The sequence below is a fragment of the Trichechus manatus genome, unplaced genomic scaffold (genome assembly GCF_000243295.1).
Source record: "Trichechus manatus latirostris isolate Lorelei unplaced genomic scaffold, TriManLat1.0 scaffold00122, whole genome shotgun sequence".
NCBI classification, from domain to species: domain Eukaryota; kingdom Metazoa; phylum Chordata; class Mammalia; order Sirenia; family Trichechidae; genus Trichechus; species Trichechus manatus.
In genome coordinates, this window is record NW_004444058.1 from 2,504,237 (window position 1) to 2,529,620 (window position 25,384).

The window sequence follows — 25,384 nt, forward strand, 5'->3', positions numbered from 1 at the left end:
TCTCTCCTCCCACAGCCCCAGGCACGGGATGCCCCTTCCCCTCCAACCCACGCTGACTCCTATAGCCAATGATTCTCCCCCACCAGCCCCAACTCAGTCTCCAGTTTGGGGTCAGGGGCTCCTCCAACTCCCATCCCCTTGTGTCACTGCAGCTCCCCAGGCCCAACACAGGTACAGGCCCTCAGAGTGTCTGCCTCAGGTGACTAGGCACCAGCCTTCCCCTGGCCCCCCCACCCCGCAAAGGCCAGCGCTTGTTTGTCACAGCCATGCCCAGAGATCCATCCTAGGCTGTGAAAAGTCTCTCTCTGCCAGAATCTAAGAGAAGATGAGCCCAGGTACAGCTGCAGGGGTGAGAGCAGAGAACAGAGATTCACCCCACACCAGGCATTCCCAGAGAATACAAGAGATTGCAGACCCGAAGGCAGGGGGCTGCAGACCCGAAGGCAGGGGGTTCCAGACCGGCAGGCAAGGGCGACCACTGGCCAGCCGACCAGGACCCACTGTCAGCCTCCGACAGGGACTCCTCGCTCCCTCCCCAAACTCTCCCCAGCAACCCACATCAGGAGAGAGCAGCCCCCCAGGGCTGTGCAGCACCCAAGTGGGACCCAGATGTACCCAGCCATCCAGTTAAACCAGGCCCCTCCCACCAGAGTCCCTCATGGTCCCAGTCCTGCACACAGCTGCTTAGGGTTCTAGGCCCCACGGCCCGGACATGAGGTTTCCCCACAAGAGGGCCAGAGGGAGCCTGCCCAGAGAGCATTTCCCAGGACAGATCCCACACACAAAGTGCCAGAGGAGCCAGATCACCCCTCCCCAGGAGATTGTGGGTAACAGACTTGCTAAGAGGTGCCACCAGCTCAGGTTAGGGGTGCAGACTCCATGCGCCTATGACCTGCCTAGTCCCTAACTAGTTGCTGGCCTCCCCAGACCTCCTCTCCTCAGCTGGATGCCTCCTGAAACAGCTGAGTACCAGGGGATGAGTGAGTCCGAGCAGGGGGGCACTCAGGGACCCCCACCCTTCGCCCTGGGCTCAGCACATACAGAAGCTCCTGTCTGTGGGGTGGGGAAGGCGGCAGTGGGGCCACCTGGAGGAGGACGAGGACACAGCAAGTCCTTGCGGGCGAACAGCCCTCATGGCCCCGCTGCCATAGCCAGCAGTAGTCACACTGGGAGTGGGGACTGCGCCCTCTCTCACTTATCTGCATTTGTCACCAGGAATATCTGCTGGAGGGGCTGCTGTCTGAGGCGTGGAGGCCCATGTGCAGCCATGGACCCTGCCTCTCCCACCCCCAGGTACAACATTCACACATTTCACAGGTGAAACAGCTCCAGCTGAGAGGGCCCACGTCACAGACATGGGGGACAAAGACAAGAAATGGGTTCGCTTGGTGTCGGGGCCTCGGGCTGTGCCCACCTGAGACCAAGAAAGGAGCCATGTCCAGCACAGACCCCATGATGGGGTACAGTCATCCAGGGCCAGCATCACCCCAGCACAGCTGCAGGCTCGAGGTGGACAGAGCAGTGTTACCATTCAGGGAGCTAGGAAAGAAAATACCAACGGATTTGAACATGCAAAAATCGAACATTAGCATCTCTATGTGACAAGAGGCACAAGTGGCAGCATGAAAGATGAGCAGCCTGGGAGAAAATCTTGCCGCACTATCGGAGCAGGGTGAAGACCGGCCAGCATGGACAGACAGGCCATGAATGGACAATGCACAGAGGAGAGACACAGCGGCCAATAAGGCCCGAGGGCTGGGCAGCCATGAGCTCACTGGCCACAAAGCCCCTCTGTGTGCCTCCCTGCCCCCTCCCAGCACACCCTGCCAGACCAGGCCCTCAGGCCTCAATACAGGGCCAGCAGGTAAGTGCCCTCAAAATGATGTCTCATTAACAACTCACCAATAAGTCCCATCTTCACCACCTTGTGCCATGTACACCCTGCCGCCCTCTGCCCCTTCCCTGGCCCTCAGCAATGGGCAGTACTGATGAAGCCATGGGAATCATAAACACAGACACCCACCCAGTCCCAGAAAAGGCCAGAAGAGGGTCATCCTAATTAACCTGCTGCAATCAGCATTACAATAAAACAAAAGCATAAACCACTGGAGAAGTAGTCCCAGGAGCTTGGTCCATCCCGCATGAGGGGCACACTGTTTCACACCCACTCCCAACCCCAGCTCAATGAGACTGCCTGGTATGGGGGGAATGGTGTCCCCCCAAAATTCATGTTGAATTCCTAATTCCTGTGACCTTGTTTGGAAATAGGGTCTTGGCAGATATTATCAGTTAAGATGAGGTCACACTGGAGAAGAGTGGGTCCTAATGCCATCTGAGTGGTGTCCTATAAAAGAGAAGAGACAGAGACAGAGAAGGAAGATGGTCATGTGATGATGGGGTTACGTTGCAGCTGCAAGCCAAGGAAGGCCCCGGACTACCAGAGCCTAGAGAGAGGAGAAAGGATCTTCCTTCCCCTAGAGTCTTGGAGAGAGCACGGCCCTGCCAACACCCTGAATTCGGACTTGCAACCTGCAAATGTATTGATGATAAATTTCTGTCATTTGATGTGACCCACTTTGTGGCAGTTTGCAGCGGCAGCCCTGGGACACTCATACACCCTCCCTCACACTCACACATCGTCCCGCCTAGCAGGTTAGTTCATGGCAGAGATGCCCATGAGCAGGTGGAGAAACACCTGCCAGTCACCCTCACACGCCCCCTGGTACGCACTGGTGGAATGTTCTCCACAGCACTGAGTGGTCACCAGAGCCCCAGGGCCGCCCTTGGTAAGCATCCGGGAGTTACTCCGGGGCAGACAGTCCTTCTCAAGGCCCATCCACATTCTTCGAATTCCTGCCTGGGTGATCATGGCCTCATCTGCACGCTTGGTGCTTGCCCTCTGGCAGAGACCCCTCATGGGGTGTCCTGTAACCTCTCATGCCCCACTCCTGCTCCGCAGAAACCGAGTTGCACAGGTGGCCTGCTCCATGTGAGGTTGGGCGTAGGTCTGAGCAACATGCAGGCGTGGCCGCCATCCCACAGGGACAGAGCAGGAGGAAGGAGATCACAGACAGCAGGCGCAAACTGGGACACTCAGTAACACAGCCAGGCCCAGTTGAGCAGATGGTAGTGAGTGCCCAGTTCTGGATGCTGGCAGAGCTGAGACTGAGGCTCAGAAGCGGTGTGGCTCCCCGTGCCCGGCTGGTGCATGGCTGGCCGGTGACATCTCTGGGGTGAGCAGTCCCAGGCGCAAGGTTAGGCAAACAGACACAGACATGGGGTCACTGCAGCCAAAGGGCTGTCTGGGTGTCCCTCCTGTGACCTCAGCATGTCAGGGACACACAGTGCAGTGGAGGGGCGCCACACCTACCGGGGGGAGATTGTCTTATCTCCTTCTGTGTCCACAAAGACACATGAGCAGTCAGAGCACAGTGATGCCCTTCTAGGGGCCTGCCCCTCTCCCTGGGACATGGGGACCCCAAGGGCAGGTCCCAGAGCAGCAGGCATGTCCCCTACCTCGGCTCTGCAAACCCAGGCAGCTCCTCACACAAGAATGTCACTGGCAGAGGCAGCCTCAGAGGGATGAGGACCCTGAAACCCAACTGACTCTGAGGCCTGCCCAAGTCAGCTCCTCTCTGATGCCTGGGGGCACCTGCATGTTCCTTGGGACAGGGATCAGCTTTCCCTCCAGCCCTGCACCCAACTGGCCCTGCCTGCCTCTCCAGGGCACCCCCTACAGGACCTACCTTATAAACACCACCCTAGGCCACGTATCCTGATACTCCCAAGCCACTTCCATTCAAAGCACAACTGCACACTCAAGTGCCTGGGGCAGCTTGGACACGCCTGACCCAGAAAGTTCTTACCCCCTACCTCCTTTGCCTTCCCAATGCACCTCCCTGCCCCTAAATCTAACCCTTCCCCTAGACTGTATCTGTCATCACTGACAGTACACGTTTTACTTATTTACTCTGCGTGCCATCAGTCTCCCCACCAGGACTGGGGCTCCCACTGCCCCACTCCAGGTGGCCCCCGGCACTGAGAAGGCATGCCAGGGCCAAAGGGTCAGTGCTCCCCTGTGCCTCCTCTCTCTCCCATCCTCATCACGGCCACCTCTACATCTCCTCTCAGCAGTTCCTGGACACCCCCACTGCTCCCAGCCAGGATTCCACCTTCTCCAGATGGTTCTGTGGCCTCACTGACCACTCCTTCCCAGTCCCCCATTCACTTTGGGGGACCCTAGAGCCAGGCTGCCAATCATCACCTACTCTTTCTGTGAGAGAGTGTAAAATCCCAGAGCTTCTATGGCCACCTCTATACCAACAGCCCCCAAAGCTCCATATTCAGCCTCAACTTCTCCCTCAATCCAAGACCCACACCCAACTACCCACTCAGCATCTTCTCCAGGCATCCAGTGGGCAGCTCAGACTCGCCCCGCCCCAAACCTGCCCCAAACCTGGCTTCCAGTCGCAGCACCTCAGCCGGGCAGAGGGGCTGACTAGGCAGGGGGCCAACCAAGAGCCCTCCCTGGAGCCAGGTTAGGGAGCCCCTGAAAGGAAGAGGGATGGAGCCAAGTCCCTGCACCAAGCAAGTGGCCATCATGGTCCCAAGACTCCCCCGCCCACCAGGACAGAGCTTGGCGGCACCAAGGCCAGAGGCCAAGAGGTGCCTGGTTGGTCAATTCAAGGCTTGGTGCTCTGCCCTGGAGGAAAGCGCGAGGCACAACTGCTCCCCCACTAAAAGCTGGTGACCCAGGGGCCTCCGGGACGCAGCCAGAAGCCAGGTCAGAAAGCTTCTCTGACCCCCCTGTGCCCGGCTGGACTCACTGCGCTCCATCTCTTACCAAGGGACCAACCATGGAAACAGAAGAAACACTATCACCCCACCCCACCCTGGGGGCACCTGTATGGACTGTGGAGAGAGCTGTGTCATGATCACAGATGACCAGATTTGGGGAACCAGAAGCTGGGGCAGATGGACAGGAGGGGCATCCAGCATCCCCAGCCTGGGCCTTTTGTCCTGGAGGGGAGGGATCAGGGCATTTCCTGGATTTTTGCTATGCCACCAACTAACCAAGCCAGTCCCCTCCCCCGAAGCAGCGGCTCAGCAGCCAGAATGTACATGCACATGAAAAGGACTAGGGCCCTGGCCCAGGGAACCCTGCTCAGGGCCACATCTGTTCGCGGACTCCGACTTTCCACAGGGTCCAGCCACCAAGTCATGTTCTGTAGGAAGCACCATCTCATCGCCTCGACACAAGCAACAACCAACCCAACCTCACAGCACACAACATACGAAGGTAGGAACACCATGGTACTCACTGTCTTCTCCTGGGCAGGGCATGCCGGGCTCCTTAGGGATACTCGGGAACACTGTGCACAAAGGAAGAGCGTTAATGCCAGCGCAGCGGGCCAGTGGGTACCCCATCTCTCATCAAAAGCCTACTCTATGTGAGGTTGACCAGAAGCATGTTTGCACGAAGCTCTATGTTGCCAGGGAGAACCAACTCTTGGAAGATGCTCACTAAGGCAGTATGTCAGAAACCCAAGCATATCTATGCACACCAAATTGCATTTTATAAGACTCCAAAGTACACTAAAAATTTCAGGGGAAAAAGCAATTGGAGGAGTCAAGATAACGAAGTTATCAAACTGACTTGTATTAAGAATAAATTGATATGCAAATCAGGAAAAACAGCAATTACTTTGAAAAACGATGTTTAAAAGCACATTAAGTTCAATTTCTTTATACTCAAGACTGAGTTCAAAATTAAATGTTATTAAATATACCCTGACCTTCCACAATAAATTAGTAAAACAGAAGCTACAAAAGTATTAAAACTTAGCTACAACAAACTTTTTCTTAGTCTAGAAAATAAAGGGGATTTTTAAAGCACCAGAGCCTTCAAAATGGAGAGGCAAAACCAGTGTGCTCATCATCACAGTAAATACAGCCAACTATGGTTGGCTTTATGTTCAAAATTTCATTTTACCACTGAGCTTCTGTTAAGGGTGATGGGAAGATTTGAAAATGTATAATGGCGATGGTTGAAGAATATGATAAACATATCCCATCACTGAATTGTACCCATGAAGAATGTTGATACAGTAAATGACTGGTTACATATATATTTACTACAGTAAAAAATGAGGAAAAAAACCTCATTTTCATTAAGCATGACAAAAATTGTGTGTTTTAACCACCGGCCCAGTGTCAGGGACAGTGACTAATTTGACAGGAAATGGGATGGTTTCCCGGTCTGGTGTTTACTCCTGGGTGGTGGTCTGTACCCAGCCCTGCCAAAGAGCCAACGTCATCAGAACCACACTCCCTCAGGCCCCGAGACACCCTGTGGAATCCCAAAAGTGTTGGGGACCCAGTGTGAAAACCACAATTTGAAGATTTCGCCTGGGACGATCACGATTCACCTTTCCCATCATCCAGTTTATAAACCAGCTCGGAGCTTAAAAAGCCGAGGAACACTGTAAGCCTGAAAAAGTCCCAAGGGGAAGCAGGATGGGACTCAAATTCGTCCTGGAGCAATGCAGGATGAAGAAACAGCCCAGCTGCCCATAGCTCCACTCACCAGCACATGTGCCAAACAGGTGAACTGCAAGGCAGTAAAAGGTAGAGGGGGAGTGAGACCAGGCATCTGCCAACCCAAGCAGGTCTCGGCTCCCAGAGAGGATGGCCATGAGGACTAGGGCCAGGAACAGAGTAAAGGGCACACTTGTGTCCTATGAGAAGCCACGTCTGCTGCACTCAATCTTACGGACTCTCCCAGTAAGAGTAATTTTTATTTAGGTCAATAAAATGTTAGAGAAAAAAACAAAACCAAATGGCAGTGGAGCCAACATGCTCAAATTCTCTGGCTTCACCACATTTTAAACCATGGTCTCTTCTGTGTGGCCTCCAGCCCCAAGGTGCCCTAGCAAAGCTGTCCATGGCCATGAAGGACCCCCTGTACCCTGCCTACCCAGGATCCCACCTCCGCAGGCCACAGGCCGCAGACACAGGCGCCCCTCCTCTGCCTACCGGTCACTCACCATGAATGATGAGCCCTTCGTCCCTGCGCTGACAGGATAGGCGGAAAGCTTCCTCCAGCTCCATCTGGGAGGACACGGTGCAGGGATCACCTGGGCAGGGCAGGAGACATTGCTGAGGCTGCTGTGAAGAGCCACCATGGTGTTGCAACACAGTGAGCTCAGGGAGCAAAGTCTCCCTGCTCAGGCCAGCCACCCAGAGTTCACGGGGAGGTCCTAGAGCAGCCAGCCCAGCGCAGCATGTTGCCCAGCCCTAGGTCCCTGTCACAGGCAGTCGGTCACCTAGAGGGAGATAAGCCCACCCAGGACCCCCGGAATGCTGGTATAAGGAGCCTAAAAATGCTGTGTTGCTGTCCCACAAAGCCAATACTAGAACATTCTCCTTCAATCAGTCTTAGAAGGGCAAGGGCTTCTCCCCCTTTCTCGCTAGACAGGAAGGTAGAAGTGTCTATAACCAACGCCACAGGCGGCCACTTGTAACAGAAAGAGGACAGAGGAGGGGCTGAGGTGCCTGACACTTTGTTGAAAGATAGATACTGATAAGACCATTACTTTATATCAATTTGTGTAAATGTGTGCAGATGTGTGTATTTACAGACATGGAACCGTGTACACACAGCAGGAGGAAGGACCCCCATGTACAGAGTGGCTCTGCGTGATGGCTGTGACTCCCACCATGCCTGCCCACCACGTGGAAAGTGCCAAGCTATTCCATCTGTCTGTCCATCCATCTGTCCGTCCTCCCTGGGAAGCACTGAGGCCCTGTAATACCTTCGACCACCAGCCGCAGCTGTGTGGGAGAGGGCGTCCCTGCTGGACTTGTTCTCGCACCCAGCTGCCCAGGACATGTGTCTATCTGTCAGCCCTGCTCACAGAGCATGGACCTCCATCCCTGACCCTCAGCCCCTCCAGCACAATGTCAATATCTCAGCCTCAGGAATCCCATTCAGATCAGCAAAGTTCATGTTCTAGGGTTATAGGAGCTCTGACTGCTCAGGACAAACTTCCCAGGAGGCGACACCCCCATCCCCCGAGTCCCATGTCAGCCTGTGAAATGCAGACACCCCCCACCTTCCACCCCCAGCATGGCCACTCCTACCAGGGCAAACATTCACCATAAGAGGACAGCAGCACTCTACATGAGAAAGAAGGAAACACTTTTTTTCTTTTAAGATGTATGGGGCCAGTTCTTGTTCAATTAAAGATACACATCAATGTAGCTTTGGAAGGGAAAGAAATGAAAGGCTCTGATTTCAAAATCAAGTCCCTGCAGCCTGCCAGAAGGGACCTGGGTTACAAGGACATGAGAGTAGCGATGTATTCTGCAGGCCTTTGGGCCACAGAACACCAGCGTCTTGTTCAATCAGTCCCAATAAATAACCCAGCACCACAGATGCCTCTCCCAGGCCCTAGAGCCACCACCTTCCCAACTGCAGTAGTATGAGTATGAGTGTGTGTGTGTGTTAGTGAATGAGTAAGAGAGGGAGGGAGGGAGAGAAAGAGAGACAGAGTGAGGAAGAGAGAGAGACAAAAACAAAGAAACACCAAGACAGGAGAAAGGGAGAGAAAAACAGAGAGACGGAGGTGGGGGAGAGAGACAGACAGAAGACAAAGGGTAAGGGGGAGAGACATCACTGGGCCCTGACTGTGCTCTCCCTCCCTTCCCATGTTTCCTGAGAAAATGAAGAGCTCACGCTTCCCAATCACCCACTGGAAAAAGCCAGAATATGAGGAAGGAAGGTCAGGTGAGGAGGGAAAGAACCCACCCAGGTGGGGATGGGAAACCCCTGTAGCCTTCTTCCTGGTGCTCAGGACCAGGGTCCCCTAGGCCAATGGACGTCCCATCAGCACAACCCGGCCCCAACACCCAGCTTCTTCTATTTAATCACCAGCAACTAATCTCCCTCCAGAAAATCATTTCCAACGATCCCTACTGGGGAGAAGCTGGCTGCACAAGTTTAACTCTGTGGGTTTTAACGTCCCTGCGGACATGCCAAGCAAACTTCAAGCACAGACAGCTGCTCTGGCAAAGCTGTAAGACTGATGATGCTGGGACACAGGAAGGGAGAGGGGCAGCTGCAGGGCTACCTTCATCGTCGACCCACTTGAGGGTGAGTGGTTGACCCTGGTGCAGGCGGCACATCTCCCGTACATCCTCACAGAGCTCTTCGAAGGTGGTGGCTGCGTCCAGGCTGGTGATCAGAATGTCCCTGGGCAGAAAGGACATGATATGTTTCACCACAGGGAGAACTAAACCAAGTGCAATACCAATTATGGATTGATCAAGTTATTAATTAAATAACTGGGTGGTACAAATGGTGAACGAGCTCAGCTGCTAATCGAAAGGTTAGAGGTTCGAGTCCACTCAGAGGTGCCTTGGAAGAAAGGCCTGGCAATCTACTTCCAAAAAATCAGCCACTGAAAACCCTGTGGAGCACAGTTCTGCTCTGACACACATGGGGTCGCCATGAGTCAGAGTCTACTTGACAGCAACTGGTTATTTTTTTATTGATTAAATAAATGAAATCTTTCCCCCCAAAGAACATGTTACAGCTACACACACACACAAAATAAAACCACTGACCAGTTTTTTTAAATTACCACCGTGAATTTCCTTGTGCTGAGAAGAAATATCTATCCACCACATTAACATTGCATAGAAAATGTGAGTTTAGAGCCCCAGAGGGAAAACCTTGAGTCAGAAAGCCCCTTTCCCTCGTGGAAAGCTGGGCAACAGTGCCTCCCCTGGCATCAGATTCAAGCTCTACGCCAAAGGGAGCCAGGGAGAAGGGCCAGGTGGTGTTCAAGACCATCTGCATTATTGATTTTAAAAAACCTAATGAAAGCCCCACAAACCTCACTACTGCAAACAGTAACGTGAGGCATCATCCTCCGTGGGAGTGAGAACTTAGAGGACGAAGAGGAAGTGGAAATTAGGGGAGGGAGTTAAGGAATTTAATCACTGAAGGCCAGGTTTTTTCAAACTCTGGAAGGATGACTCACACCCCCTCCATGTGGCTACCACACAATTTCAGGCACATTTTTGAAAACTCAGAGTCACAGGATGTAGCCTTATAGCTTTTCATCCAAACATGAGATATTGAATCTCAACAGCTAGGTGTTTGGGGCTGAATTGTGTCCCCCTGTGTACTCCCTGACCCCAGTACCTGTGAATATGGCCTTGTTTGGAAATAGGGTCTTTGCAAACATTATCAGTTAACATGAGGTCATACTGGAGTAGGGTGGGTCCTAATCCTATCTAAGTTGTGTACTTATAAAAGATGAGACACACAGAGACAGAGGAAGGACACCAGGTGGAGATGCATCTACAATGCCTGGAGCTACCAGGAGCTGGGAGAGAGGCAGGAACAGATACTCCCTCAGAGCCTCAGAAGAAATCGCAGCACCCTGATCTCAGACTCCCAGACTCCAGAGCTGTGAGACAATACTTTTTTATTCTTATGACCCACCCAGTTGTGGTCCTTTGTTCTGGCAGTCCGGGAAACTGACACTCTGGGGATGGCACAGGGATTCCCAGTTATCCCAAACTCTAGAAACACAAATTCTGCTTGTGGTTAACATGGCTGTCTTCCTGATCAAGGTTATCTGTATTCCATTCCACCAGTGTTTGTAAATAGCAACGACTGTGAGGTTGGCTCAGGACCCAGCAGTGTTTAGTTCTGTTGTACATAGGGTCGCTATGAGTCAGAATCAACTCGATGGCACCTAACTGTTTATAAAGAAAGTCTTTACCCACAAGACCATGGACCCAGGACAGCCAAGACCGTGGCCAGCCCAGTGCCCACCACAGCCCCCAGCACAGCAGCCCAGGGCAGAGGCCTCACTCACCATCACCGGGAAGGGGGGGTCCCCCCACTGCCCAGTCCTGCCCACCTGAACCAGCAACCCTCTGCTCAGAGACCCCAGCATCTGCTCTAAGCTCATTACAGAGATTAACTCAGCTGATCCTCACAACAGGAACAGATGAAGAAACAAAGGCACAGAGGGGTCACCCTGAGGTCGGCCAGGCCTCCTGCCTCTAACCTCCAAGAGTCAAGGCCAGTCTACCTCAACAGTGGTCCCCTCCCCTCCCCTCCCTCCAAGGCCTCAGCCCCAGTGGAAGCTGTTGTTTTCCCCCAATTCCTCAGGTGGGCAGCTCTGCTTAAAAAAAAAAGCAAAACAGCACTTTGGGGGTCCCCAACACCAGCCTGAACCACTGCCCACTCTTCTGTCACCCAATCTCGATGATTCGGGATCCATCCTGCCCACCACAACACCTTTATCAACACTCCCAATCACATTGAAACCCTGAATTCAATCAGTGGGCCAGATGACCATCCCTCCAGTCCTTCCAGAAACACACTCCAGCCACTTTCTCACCCCCTCCCATCCTCACACCCTCTTCCTTCAGCGTAGACCTAGGGCTGTCCTTTCTCTATCCCTTGACACACCCTCAGCTCCCCCGGCACCCTCTGTCCACTGCATTTGCCCAGCAACACGCCACCCTGATTGAGCCTGACTGTCCACCCCCATGGTGCTGTGCCCAAGATGCCAAACTGTGCCCAGAAAACAACCACACCCCCGACCTCGCCCTAAAACTATGGTCACAGAGTGCAAAGGGGTACACAGTATGACTCACGCCCACGTGCGTGCACTTCCCATGCCCAGGTGGACAATAGCAGAACTTCCCTCGGCCAAACCCTGACCGCCTCCCAGCTGTCACTTTCGACCTCCAAAGCATCATGGGAACTTCCTCACCACCAAGTCCACATTGACATGCCCTCTGCTGGCTTGCCCACACCCCCTGGCCAGGACGCCAGGGCAGGTCACTTACCCCTGGGGAGTTGTTGTGGAATTCCAAGACTACTTAGGAGAGTATTTATACCCGCAAAGCATGTAACAGGGCCGCCTGGCATGGTCTGGTCACTGAGGGCCCCCAAGGGCCTGGCTTCTAGCAGCCCCCTCCTGAGACCATCAGCTTTTCCTTAGCAGTCCCCTCCCCAGACAATCAGCTTCTCCCTCAGCAGTCCCACACCTGCTCACACACTCCCTCCAGGAAGGAAACCCCAACATCAGCCCATCCTTCTGTGGCTACCTCTCCCATTTCTTGTTAGACTGCCTGCGGCTGTTGCCTCCACACACCCCCATAGACTCCAGCCCTTGACTGCCCCCCCTAGACCTCCCAGCCCCAGATCCCCAGAATCGAAGGGGCCCATGCTCTGACCCCTTCTTCTCTGGCAACCCAGGCATCTCCAGGGATGTCAGAAGGTCCTCTCAAGTTCACCATGACCACTAACTCCCTCCACCCCCAAACCTGCCTATCCTGGGAAGCAGCTCTGCCTCCCAGCCCCAAGAGGCATCACCCCACACCAACCAAGGGCAAGTTGGGATAACTACAGCTTCCATTGCCCACTAATCCCAACGCTTCTGTCTAATGGCCAATAGCCCCCACTCATGCCCCCCCAAGGGTCCATGGTCACATGGCTCCTCCAGACCCTGAGAAGGACTAGGTCCCAAACAGCTAGGCTGGCCTGCTCCCTCCCCAGCAACTCCGTAGGCCTGGGCACTGAGCTCTGAGCTGTGCACATAGGAGGGTCTCAGGAAAAGTTCTGGAATAAAAGTCTGAGCTGGGGAAAGCCAGCAACCAAGCATTTCTATGACCCTATTCTACTTACAAGGAGCCCTGGTGGTGCAAATGGTTAAGTGCTTGGCAGCTAACTGAAAGGTTGGTGGTTTGAACCGATAAGCAGGAACCCTGGTTGTGCACCGGTTAAGAGCTCAGCTGCTACCCAAAAGGTCAGCAGTTCGAATCCACCAGCAGTTCAAATCCACCAGCTGCTCGTTGAAGTTCTTGGGGCAGTTCTACTCTGTCCTATCAGGTCAATATGGGTCAGACTCGGTGGCAATGGGTTTGGTTTGGTTTTAACAGAAGAAAGACCCAGAGAGCCACTTATGTAAAGATTACAGCCTAGGAAACCCTATAGGGCAGTTCAACTCTGTCACACAGGGTCACCATGAGTTGGAATCAACTTGACTGCACACAACAACAATTCTACCTCGAAAAACACAGGCCTGTGGAACACACACAGAGATACCACAGAAGAAAGGGCTGGCAATTTGCTTCCATTAAGATTACAGCCAAGAAAACCCTATGTTCAACTCTGGAACACATGGAGTCAACAGCCACAGGTTTGGTCTGGAACTCAACCAATAGAGCAGGGCCTGAACTCAGCAAATGCCAGAATCACCTGGAAACCCTTTGAACTTGCAGGTGCCACTGGACTCCCTCTACTGAGGGCATAGTGGGGGAGGGGGCCAAGCTTCTGGAGGGTACTCGGGGGCCATCACTATGGAGGTGGCTAAAGAAACCCCCTTTTTTAAGAATAGCATCTTTAAGGTGTACCATTCTCTGCTCCTGACTGTTGAGCCCAACAGCAGCGTGCCCAGGACAACCTCCCTCCCAGTGGCATCCTCTCACCTGGGACCACCCCATCATGGCAGGCAGTTTCCAGAACACTGCAGTTGCTGAACTCTGATACTCAGTCTCAGAGTTTCCAGTCCCCAGAGAGAGGCACCAAGGCAGAAGCTTTAGGAAAAGCAGGTGCCAGGAGGGTGGGTGTGGCTGGGATTGGGGAGTCCTTAGGCAGAAAGGAGGAGAGGTATGGGAGAAGAAGAGGGAAGCCAGAAGAAAGCGGGTAGAAAGAGACGGGGGGGGGAGAAGAGAGGCGAGGAGGTAGGGAGATAAAGGGGGATGAGGAAGCAGAGAGGGAGGAGAGGGGGGGAGGGGAGAGAAGGAAGGGGGACTAGGAGTGGAGAGGGTAGGGGAGAGACAGGGGAACTGGAAGGGGCTAGGGAGGGGAGGGGAGAGGAGGACGAAGGGGATGGGGTGAAGGAAGAGGAAGGGTGGGGGGGCGTGGCCTTCCCAGCTTGAAACTGTAGTCAGCAGGTCGCATTACAGGGCGCTCAGTAACCAAAGTGCTCCCCAGGGGCCTGAAAGCACCAGGATGGGGCGGACTGGAGCTGCCGCAGCGCTCAGCTGAGAACTCCCCAGAGCACCGCCCTCCTATTCTGCCCAGCGCCACTTGGGTCCCTGTGTCTCTGTGCCTGCTGAGCTGGTCCTGGGGAAAGGCTCAAGGTCTGAGCACCTAGAGGTAGAGGGGCAGCTCCGGTCTCATCACGGCACACTGGGTCAACCCTCTGCTCCCGCTAACTTTTAAAAATGTTACTTGTTGCTTGATTTGAGGGCTCTTTCTGGCTGAGTCCTTCCATGGGGTCGCTATGAGTCAGAATGGACTCAACATTTGGTTTGGTTTTCTGGCTGGGAAGGGGCAGCCTCCATGACCTCTAATGGGGCGTTCAGCAGAGTCCAACAAGCTAGGGTGACAGGACACTGGACAAGTCCCTGGGCCGGAACTTCGATGACATTTTAATTGGCCTCCACAGTCTGGGGCCAGATGATGGCACCCCCTAACCTCTCAAGGGGGGAGCTGCTGGGCCGGGCCCTCTCCCAGAAACTTCTTTCTGGCTCCGTGGCCACCAACACCCCTCCCGTAAACCTTCAGGTGCCCGGACTGAGGCCAGCAGAGCCGAAGGGGAGAGGCCAAATGGCCCCAAAGGAGATGGAGACCACCAAGTTTGGACACCAGACCTGAGGCCAACCTCCCTCCGGACCTGACTAGAGACCACGAGAAGCTGTGCTCAAGGTCTGGAGTCTGTAGGCCCTTCTCAAGGGTGGGGGGAATCACGGACCCCAGGGGCGCTACCCAGGAGGGGGCCCCGCCTTGGGTAAAGGCCACCCCTTGCCCCCGAGGCCCCATGGCCTGAACTTGCTGCTGCCGAGGAACGAAGACAAACCACTAAAGCCGGACCGCCAGGTTCACCGGCCTGGGCAAGGCCGCCCTTCTGCTCGGCTCCGCTCCCCTCCCGGCAAGGAGGAGCACCTCCAGGAGCTCCCAAGTCCGACCTCCCGGCTCCTGGAGACCGAGCTAACGCGCCCGCTCCTCCCTCATCGCCGTCCACACTGCGCGGGAGACAGCGGTGGGATCCATTTGCTATGCCACGGAGCCTGGCCATCTCGGCACAAGTCCTCTTCACGCTGCCCGGCGCCAGGGGCAGCCCTTTGGCCCGCGCTCGGTCAATGACCTCTGTGAGGTGCCCACTCGCCCCATTTCACAGCGAGCCAGGTCGAGTCCAGGCTGCCCCGCGCTGACGCAGACGCGAAAGGCCGGTCTCCGGGAAGGCCCCCAAGAGATCGCGCCGAGCCCCGCCAGGGTCCCTCCATTCACACACCTATCGACGCACTTGCTGCACCTGCCTTCACCTACAGCATTACTTTTAATTTTTTTAACTGAGCTATCTGGTCTGGTACTGTCTGGTCTAAACTGTGGAGAAGTTTAGAAATCTTCGCTCTTTTTTAAACTTCCAGAAATGTTCACAATTCTATGCAAATTTTAGCCTTTAAAGGTTTGTGGGCTAATGTCCCGGGCCAAATTTCCACTGGAAATGTCAACGGTACTGTGGCCAGGCTGCCAGACGCCCAGCAACGCCCCCCTCCCACCCCGCGCCCTCGCTCAGCGGGGTCCTCCGACCCGTACGAGTCAGTAAAGCCCAACTGCCGGACCGCGGGCCCGTGCGGCGCGGACCCCGGGAGGCGAGGGATCAGCCTTTGCCCAGCAGCGCTCTCTAGTCGGGCCCCGCCATCCGGATCCTCCGGCGCCGGGGCCAGGCCGACCCCGCCCTGCCCGCCAGCCTCCAGCGGGTGACGCTCCAGAGCTCCCGGGGCCGCCTCTCGGCGCTGCCGCGTCGGGACCTCCCGGGACGCACCTGGGCCCGAAGGGCCTCGCTGTCCTCCCGCACCGCGGCCGCAGCTCCCGGCGTGGGGCCCGCAGCAGCGCCTACCGCGGTCTCCGTGCCCCGACGGCCGCCTGTCGCGCTCCAGCTCTGCCGGCCGTCGGGGCGCAAACTCACCCGCTGTAGTGCGCCTTCAGGCGGACGCGGCAGCCGCTCCCGTCCATCTTGGCGCCAGTCCGGCTGGGCATGGCGCTCCCGGAGGCCGTCAGGGCCGCGGTACGGGCGCTCGGGCCATGGCTGGGGGTGCACCTGGCCGGGGGCGCAGCAGGGCCAGGTGTGGCCGGCGGCGGAACACGGAAGAGAGTGCGCGTTGAGGGCACGAAGGGACGCGCCACCGACGAACGCGGACCCAGCCAACTCTGCTGGAACTTGGGCTCGGGGCGGGGACGGGGGCGCGGCCGGGTGGAGGCGCGCGGCCGGGCGGCGGCGCGCACGAAGTGCACGCGTCAGGGCCCCCCGGGGGCGGGGGTCCGAACATGGCCGACCTGAGGCCGAGCCGGCGGCCAATCGGCGGGGCGCGGCAGTCCCGGGGCGGGGGCGGTGGCACCTGTGGCCAATGAGAGCGCCGGCGGGCAGCCACCTGAGCCAATCCTCGGGGGATCCCGCGGCCGCGGCCCAATCGCGGCGGCGCAGGGCGGACTACCTGTCGGGCGGGGCGCGGCCCCACCTGCGGCCAATGGGAGCGCGCGAGCCCCGGCTCTGCCCAGTAACGCGCGACGGGGGGGCCGGGCTGGAGACGCCGAGGAGACCCCCTCGTTGCCTGGCTCCTCCGGAAACGTGTCGGAAATGTAAGTTCTCGGGCCCCACCCAGACCTACGGACTCAAAACTCCAGCAGTCCGTGTTAGCAAGCCCCAGGGTCCCCCGGGTGATGCCGCCGGCCTAAGGGGCAGCGGGGAGCGGCACGCCGGTGACAGGTTTTAAAGGCAGTGGTCAATTCTCAGGCTTTTTCTCACAGCAGGTCCTTCCTAGAAACCCTCCCCTCCCGCTCCTCTTGGTCTTCAGCCTGTGAACGGTGCCCCCGACTCGGACTTGCCTTTCTCGAGTCCTTGAGCTTCTCATCTAGGCCTGTTGTTATGTGCTGTCGAGTCCACTCCGATTCATAGCAACCCGATAGGACAGAGTAGAACTGTCCCATAGGCTTATGGCCCCAAATACCATTGCAAGTTCTCAGCGCTCCCCTGAACTCCAGACTGTGCCAAACACCTGATTCTCTTGCCTCTTACATCACTTATCCATGCCATCTGCAAATCTCGTCAGCTCAATCTTCGAAATATTTCCAGAATCCAGACACTTCCCACCACCTCCATTTCTACCAGCTGGTCCAAGCCACACTTTTGCCTGGATTTTTGCAGGAGCCTCTGATTTCCTCCCATGCCCCACCCCCCACCCCAGTCAATTCTCCACATGGTAGCATCAGGACCCTCTTAAAAGATAAATCAGGCTGTGTCCAGCCCATATCCAAGCCCCCCCCCCCACTGCCTCCCATCTCACTAGGAAGAAAAGCCACCTCTTCCTGTGCCCCCCGCCAACATCTCTCCAGGCAGGGAAGCAGAGGAGGAGAGGTCCCAGAGGAGCCCTGGCCTGAGGCTCAGATCCAGCTGCAGGCAAGCAGGCAGGCTGGCCGGCAGGCCCTCTGTGTTCACCGGGTTCTAGTCCTTGGACATGCCCCACTCCTCAAGGTCCCACCCAAACCCAAAAGCCCTACCGAGTCCCAAAAGCCCTTTATCAATAGGAAGCCATCGCTGGTGTGGGACCTCCAGATAGGAACTCTGTCCTGGAAGCTGGCTCCTGGGCCATCTTCTCGTGGGAGAAGGCTAGAGGAGGGCAGAAGCTGCCTGGCCTGGGCACCAAGGGGCGGGTTCGGAGGCATGGGGCCCCCAGCTGGCCATCACAGCGGGAGGTTAAGGGACCCTGAGTGACCCTGAAGCCACTGTGCTCGGTGGGGTCAGGGGAAGGAGAGGGGGTCAGGAGCCTATACCAGGTGGGAGGCCTCACTGTGAGGTTCCTTCCCCTCTTCCAAGGCTTGCTGACTGGAACCTCCTCCTCCCACCCCTCGCCCCCACTTCCTCTGCCGCCCCCTAGGCATGCCCCGCCGGGGTTAGATGCAGTAGATGGTCCTGCAGCCTCCGGTGGGGTGGGTGAGGCCGGCTGTTTGCTGGGGTCGCCTGCCCGCCCCTCCCTCGACCTTTCCTCCTGGGGGCGGGGTCTGGCATCGGCATTCCTCCAAAGGGGAGTTCCCCTGGCCGCCCGCCCCCCGCCCCCACCCCGGAGCCTGTGGCCCGCACCGGTTAGGGCCCGGGGCGGATGGAGGGACCAGCAGGCCCCTAGCCCAGCGGCGTCAGAGTCCCTGCGAGCTGTGCCCTGGCCAAGCCTCCTCTCAGGGTTTCTGTTTCCACGTTCACCAACCATTCTCCCCAGGTGTCAGCCCAGGGTGGGCTCTGTTGCCCTGGGACCCTGCTGGGTCCCCGCTGTCTCCCCAGATACCTGACATGCAGTGGAAGAAAGAATGAAGAATGACTGAGTAGGTAAAGGGGTCCTCATGAACGCTGGGACCTGGTAGGCTTCCTAGGACCTCAGGCCCTAGGGTATTGGGGCGGGGGAGGGAAGCCAACTAGTGCCACTTCCACCCAAACAGAGCCCCGGGTGTGACCCTTAGGAGGGGGGACCCACCCGAGAGTCGGTGGGGAGGGGACAGGTTACTGTCATCGCACCCCGTGTACTCGTGCCCCGAAACCGAGCCCCTGCCCCACCCAAGGCCTCCCGAGGCCTAGCAGGGTCCTGGAGGGCAAACCCCCACCACCTCCTCAGCCTCCACCCCCTCCGCCCCCAGCACGGTGTTCTGGAGCAGCCCGCCCACGTTGTGGAGATCGTGTCTGTGTCAACGCGCAGACTGCGGAGTAATGACTGGTGTCTAGGACTTGGCCAGGGCCTCCTGGGACGGACAGTGGAGGTGAGCCCTGGAAGGAGGCGAAGGTGGGTCGAATGCGGAGCCCTGGGGTGGATCAGGGCAGGGTCATTTACTCCTCTGGGCATTTCTGTAGTTCCAAAATTTTCCACAAAGACCTCATATTTCATAATCACTAACACCTCATATTTCATAGTCACAAAAGTGACACAGGCTTAGTGTAAAACCTCAACAGCACAGAAAGGTGCAGAGAGGTGGGAAACCCCCTGGCCTCCTCCGGAAGAGCCCAGCCAGGCCTGGAGGACACCGAGTTTCCAGCGCCGGCCTTCCCCAAGTCCACCGGCAGATGACTGTGGGGCTGAAGTGGACAGCCCTGGTGGTGGCAGAGGACCCAGGGCCTGAGGCAGGACAGGAGCCCAAGGCCCACCGAGCCCTCAGGGGAGGGTGGCTATGGAAGGTGGTGCTGGCTCACCCTCTGATTTTGTTTTGTAAAGGGCCAAGTGATGATCCTTTCAAAGGACTTGGAGATACTTTAGGTGAGAGGATGTACACTGTCAGTGTTTATGCTCCAGGTGACTTAGCAGACAGGCCTGTGAGAACGAGGGGCCTCCCCGTGACCCCAGTGCTTGCCCTGCAGAGCCACCTTCCTCATTGAGACTGGTAGACCGACACTAGGCCAGCTCCCAGTGCAGACTGTCCAGGAAGAGGGCTCACTGAGCCACTGGGGTCAGGCATGTCATCCCCCCCCAGTGTGGGCTGACCCAAGGGTTGCAGGAAGAGCCTAGAACATATGCCGACAGGCCTTTGGCACATGCAGCTGTGGGAGGGAACGGGAGCAGATGTTTCCCTTCTTTGTCACAGATCGTGGGGTTTGGAGAAATTGAGTAGGTATCACAAACATTCACTGCACTCATTCATTCATGTGGCTAATGTTTATCACGGTCCCCTCCACCTCCCAACCCCGGATGCACTCCAGGCCTCCCTCTGCTGGTCATCTGCTTTCCTGTCCCCTCCCACAGCTGCATGAGCTGCATCTGCTCGTCCAGTGGATGTACCAGCTCTGGCTCAGGCAACCCAGCAAACATCTCTGCCCAGCAGGCTGACTTTCACCATTGCCATCGAGGCCAGATATGTGTGTTTGTGTGTGCATGTGCATGTGTGTAGCTGTGTGTGTGTTGGAATGTCTGTGTGTGCGAATGTGTGCATGTGTTGGAGCACCTGTGTGTGCATGTGTGTATGTGTGTGTGTTGGAGGGTCTGTGTGCATGTGCATGTGTTGGAGGACCTGTGTGTGCATGTGTGTATTTGTGGACAGGCATACCTCGTCTTGTTGCACTTCACTTTATTGCACTTCGCAGATATTGCGTTTTTTACAAATTGAAGGTTTGTGGCAACCCTGCGTCAAGCAAGTCTATCGGCACCATTTTTCCAACTGCATGTGCTCACTTGGTGTCTCTGTGTCACATTTTGGTAATTCTCTTAATATTTCAAAATTTTCATTATTATTATATCTGTTATAGTGCTCTGTGATCAGTGATCTTTGATGTTACTATTGTAATTGTATTGGAGGACCACAAAGTGCACCTGTATAAGATGGCAAACTTAATCGATAGATGTTGTGTGTGTTCTGACTACTCCACTGACTGGCCATTCCCTGTCTCTCTCTCCTTCTCCTCGGGCCTCACTATACCCTGAGATATGAAATACTGAAACTAGACCAATTAATAATCCTACAATGGCCTCTGTCATGGATTGAATTGTGTCCCCAAAAAATATGTGTCAACTTGGTTAGGCCATGACTCCCAGTATTGTGTGGCTGTCCTCCATTTCGTGGTTTTCCTATGTGTTATAAATCATAATCTCTGCCTGTGGTTAAAGAGGATTAGGGTGGGACATAACACCCTTGCTCAGGTCACATCCTTGAACCAATGTAAAGGAAGTTTCCCTGGGGTGTGGCCTGCACCACCTTTTATCCTACAAGAGATAAAAGAAAAGGGAAGCAAGCAGAGAGTGGGAGACCTCATACCACCAAGAAAGCAGCATCAGGAGCAAAGTGTGTCCTTTGGACCCCAGGTTCCTGTGCGGAGATGCTCCTAGGCCCGGGGAAGATTGATGAGCAGGACCTTCCTCCAGAGCCGACAGAGAGAGAAAGCCTTCCTCTGGAGCTGACACCCTGAATTTGGACTTGAGACAATAAACTTCTCTTTGTTAAAGCCATCCATTTGTGGTATTTCTGTTATAGCAGCACTGGATGACTAAGAGAGCCTGTAAGTGTTCAAGTGAAAGGAAGAGTCTCATACCGCTCACTTTAAATCAAAAGCTAGAAATGATTAAGCTTAGTGAGGAAGGTATGTCAAAAGGCCGAAAGCTAGGCCTGTTGCGCCAAACAGCCAAGTTGTGAATGCAAAGGAAAAATTCTTGAAGGAAACTAAAAGTGCTACTCCAGTGAACACACGAATGATAAGAAAGCAAAACAGCCTTATTGCTGGTATGGAGAAAGTTTTAGTGGTCTAGATAGAAGATCAAACCAGCCACAGCATTCCCTTAAGCCAAAGCCTAATCCAGAGCAAGGCCCTAAGGTCTGCAATTCTGTGAAGGCCAAGAGAGTTGAGGAAGCTGCAGAAGAAAAGTTTGAAGCTAGCAGAGGTTGGTTCATGAGGTTTAAGAAAAGAAGCCATCTCCATAACATAAAAGTGCAAGGTGAAGCAGTAAGTGCTGATGTAGAAGCTGCAGCAAGTTATCCAGAAGATCTAGCTAAGATAATTGTCGAAGGTGGCTACACTAAATGACAGATTTTCAATGTATATGAAACAGCCTTATATTAGAAGAAGATGCCATCTAGGACTTTCATAGCTAGAGAGGAGAATTCGATGACTGGCTTCAAAGGTTCAAAGGACAGGCTGACTCTCTTGTTAGGGGCTAATGCAGCTGGTGACTTTAAGTTGAAGCCAATGCTCATTTTTCATTCTGATAATCCTAGGGCCCTTAAGAATTATGCTAAATCCACTCTGCCTATGCTCTATAAATGGAACAACAAAGCCTGGATGATGACAGCACATCTGTTTACAATATGGGTTAGTGAATGTTTTAAGCCCACTCTTGAGACCTACTGCTCAGAAAAAAAAGATTCCTTTCAAAATATTACTGCTCATTGACAATACACCAGGTCACCTAAGAGCTCTGATGGAGGTGTACAAGGAGATTAATGTTGTTTTCATGCCTGCTAACACAACATCCATTCTGCAGCCCATGAATCAAGGAGTAATTTAGACTTTCATGTCTTAAATACATTTCATAAGACTATAGCTTCCATACATAGTGATTCCTCTGATGGATCTGCGCAAAGTAAATTGAAAACCTTCTGGAAAGGATTCACCATTCTAGATGCCATTAAGAACACTCAAGATTCATGAGAGGAGGTCAAAATATCCACATTAACAGTGTTTGAAAAAAGTTGATGCCAAACCCCATGAATGACTTTGAGGGATTCAAGACTTCAGTGGAGGAAGTAGCGGCAGAAGTGGTAGAAGTAGCAAGAGAACTAGAATTAGAAGTGGAGCCTGAAGATGTGACTAAATTGCTGCAATCTCATGATAAAATTTTAACAGATGAGGAGTTCTTCTTATGGATGAGCGAAGAAAGTGGTTTCTTGAGATGGAATCTACTGGTGAAGATGCTGTGAACATTGTTGAAATGACAACAAAGGATTTAGAATATTATATAAACTTAGTTGATAAAGCAGCGACAAGGTTTGAGAGGATTGACTCCATTTCTGAAATAAGTTCTACTGTGAGTAAAATACTATCAAGCAGCATCGCATGCTACAGAGAAATCTTTCAAGAAAGGAAGAGTCAATCAATGTGGCAAACTTCATTGTTGTCTTATTTTAAGAAATTGCCACAGCCACACCAACCTTCAGCAACCACCACCCTGATCAGTCAGTAGCCATCAACAGTGAGGCAAGACCCTCCACCAGCCAAGAGATTACGACTCACTGTAGACTCAGGTGATGGTTAGTGTTTTTTAGCAATAAAGTATTTTTAATTAAGGTATGTATGTTGTTTTTTAGACAATGATATTGCACACTTAATAGACTACAGTATAGTGTAAACATATCTTTTATATACACTGGGAAACCAAAAAATTTGTGTGACTCACTTTACTGCGATATTTGCTTTATGGCAGTGGTCTGGAACTGAACCCGAAATATCTCCAAGGTATGCCTGTATATCATGCCAGCCATTACACAGGGTGCTGGGAACACAGCAGTGAGTTGCCAGACAGTTGCCCTTCATGGACCCTCCATCCTGGAGGGTGGGAGGAGTCAGGGGAGACAGACCACTGTCCAAAACAGCAACTCTGCTAAGTGTGAGAAGAAGGAGAGAGCAGGGTCTGCCTGGGCAGGCAGGTCCAGAAAGGCCCCAGAAAGAGGCAGCTGTAGGGCCTGAGGATATGTGTTGTGAAGTTAAAGAGGAGGGGAGGTACAGGGGATGACTGTGCAAAGGCCCCGTGGCCCCAGGGAGTAGAGTGGTCTAAGAAAGGGAAAGGCAGCGGGGAGGGGATGCAAGGGACAAGGCTGTAGAAGCTTCTGGGAGCAGAGCCCAGGGCAGAATGGACCGTGTTGAGGAGGCTGGTCTTCATCCTAAGGGGGAGCAGTGCCATGGCCAGGGAAGCATCAGAAAGGGCCCCCGCATCCCAGTTGAGCTAGGTCCTGCATAGGGTGAGAGGGGATAGGTGTGTCTATGCCTTTGTGTACATCCAAGACTGGGTGTGTTTCTTTGGGGGCACATGTGTGTACATGTGTGTGTGTCTGTGTCTATGTTTGTCATAATGCCTGTGTGTGTGAGACCATATGTCTCTGTGTATCTGTATGTCTGCCTAGTGTATTGGGTGTGTGTGTGCATGTGTCTATGCCTGTGTATATATGTGTACATGTGTGGTGCAGTGGTTAAGCATATAGCTGCTAACCAAAAGGTCAGCAGGTCGAATCCACCAGCCGCTCCTTGGAAACCCTATGGGGCAGTTCTGCTCTGTCCTATAGGGTCGCTATGGGTCGGAATCCACTCGATGGCAAAAAGTAACGGTCTACCTATGTGTGTCAGAGTGCAAGCGTGTGTCCCTGTGTGTCCTCACGTTTGGTTGTGTGTCTGTGTATATTTGTGCACGTCTGTTTACCAGTTACCGAGTTATTACCTCTCAGTTCCAGGTCCATCATTCAGTATCTGGCTAATAGGCAGAATTCCTACAAGCCAGGGTTGCTCAAGCTGGGCACTGTTGACAATGGGGCCGATGACTGTGTGCGGTGGGGGTGTCCTGTGTACTGTAGGGTGCTGAGCACATCCCCAGTATTCTGTGCACTGTGTTGTAGGAGTATCCTGTGCACTGTGGGGTGCTGAGCACATCCCTGGCCTCTGCCCACTGATTTACAGTGAGCACGGTGCTGAACTTCCCCAGTAGAGGGCGTGGGGGGGACACTGCAGGAGCAAGAGCTCCACTTGCTGCCTCCAGCATTGGCAGGTGGCCGGTCCAGGTGTGGGCAGGAGGACATCTGGGGGTGCTCTGCCCAGCCACTGCCCACAACACAGGGACCCTCTACACCTGCCTGATGATCACCTCCTAACCCAGATATTTGAGCTCTAGGCTCCCATCCGTGCCCAGCAAGCTGCATCTGCTCACCCAGTGGCTGCACCAGCTCTGGCCCAGACAACCCAGCCAACATCTTTGCTATCCAGCAGGCTGAGCCTTCATCATCGAGGCCTGAGCCCCAGCCTGCATAGGGCCTGCCAAGTGTGTCCTTCCATGGGTGCCTTCAGTCAGCCCAGGGCACCACTAGCATTTTCTTCTGCCTATAGTCACTCTTATCACGCAGAATAATTAAATATTATTATTATAGTAATAATATTCATTAATATAATAATTAATGCTATTAATTCTTAACAGTAATGATATTAAATGTTAATATGTAAAGTGTTTACATTGCTATGTGGCTTCTGTCTCCTGATTGGATTCAGATGGATTCAGTCTGTGTGTGTGTGTGTGTTTATTGGAGTGTCTCTGTGTACGTACGCACATGTGTATCTGTGTGTTCTGCAGTTATGTGTGTCTATATCTCCGTGTGTGTGTCTGCGTGTAGCTGTGTGCGTGTCTGTGTGCAAGTTCTCTGTGTATCTCTGTGCTGCGTGCACGGTGTGCTTGTTCTGTGTGTCTCTGTGTGTGCCCGTGTATGTTGTCTTTGTGTCTGTATGTTCTGCATGTGTGTTGGAGTGCTGAGTATCTGTGTGTGTGTAGCTGTGTACATGTGTCTATGTGCATTGTCTATATTTGTGTGTATTTCTGTGGCTATCCATGTGTCTGTGTGCAAGTTCTGTGTGTGTGTATATATCCATGTGTGTCTGTATATCTGTGTGTGTGTGTATGTCTGTGCATGTGATGGGTTCTCATTCAGTGTGCATGCACTACGGGAGGTGCTAGGAGAGGCCACTTCAGGCAGACGCAGGGGAGCCAGGAAGTGGAGTTGCTGTGTTGGGGCTGAGAGGAGGCTGGGCTGGGGGCAGGCTGCACTGGGAGCACCCGGGTAGCCAGGAAG

General features: G+C 54.1%; 1 protein-coding gene across 3 annotated transcripts in view; it reads right to left on the reverse strand.

Annotated features, from left to right (window-relative positions):
• PRKCZ (protein kinase C zeta) overlaps positions 1 to 16,203 on the reverse strand; it is a 135,258-nt gene extending 119,055 nt beyond the window's left edge. For all 3 annotated transcript variants that reach the window (XM_023738708.1, XM_023738707.1, XM_004384325.2), the window contains exons 1-4: positions 16,011 to 16,203; positions 9,132 to 9,253; positions 7,047 to 7,136; positions 5,322 to 5,372 (exon numbers count right to left, since the gene is read on the reverse strand). In XM_023738708.1, the coding sequence (XP_023594476.1) occupies positions 5,322 to 5,372; positions 7,047 to 7,136; positions 9,132 to 9,253; positions 16,011 to 16,081 (334 nt within the window). In that variant the 5' untranslated portion in view covers positions 16,082 to 16,203. The remainder of the gene's footprint in view (positions 1 to 5,321; positions 5,373 to 7,046; positions 7,137 to 9,131; positions 9,254 to 16,010) is intronic.
• Positions 16,204 to 25,384: the final 9,181 nt, after the last annotated feature.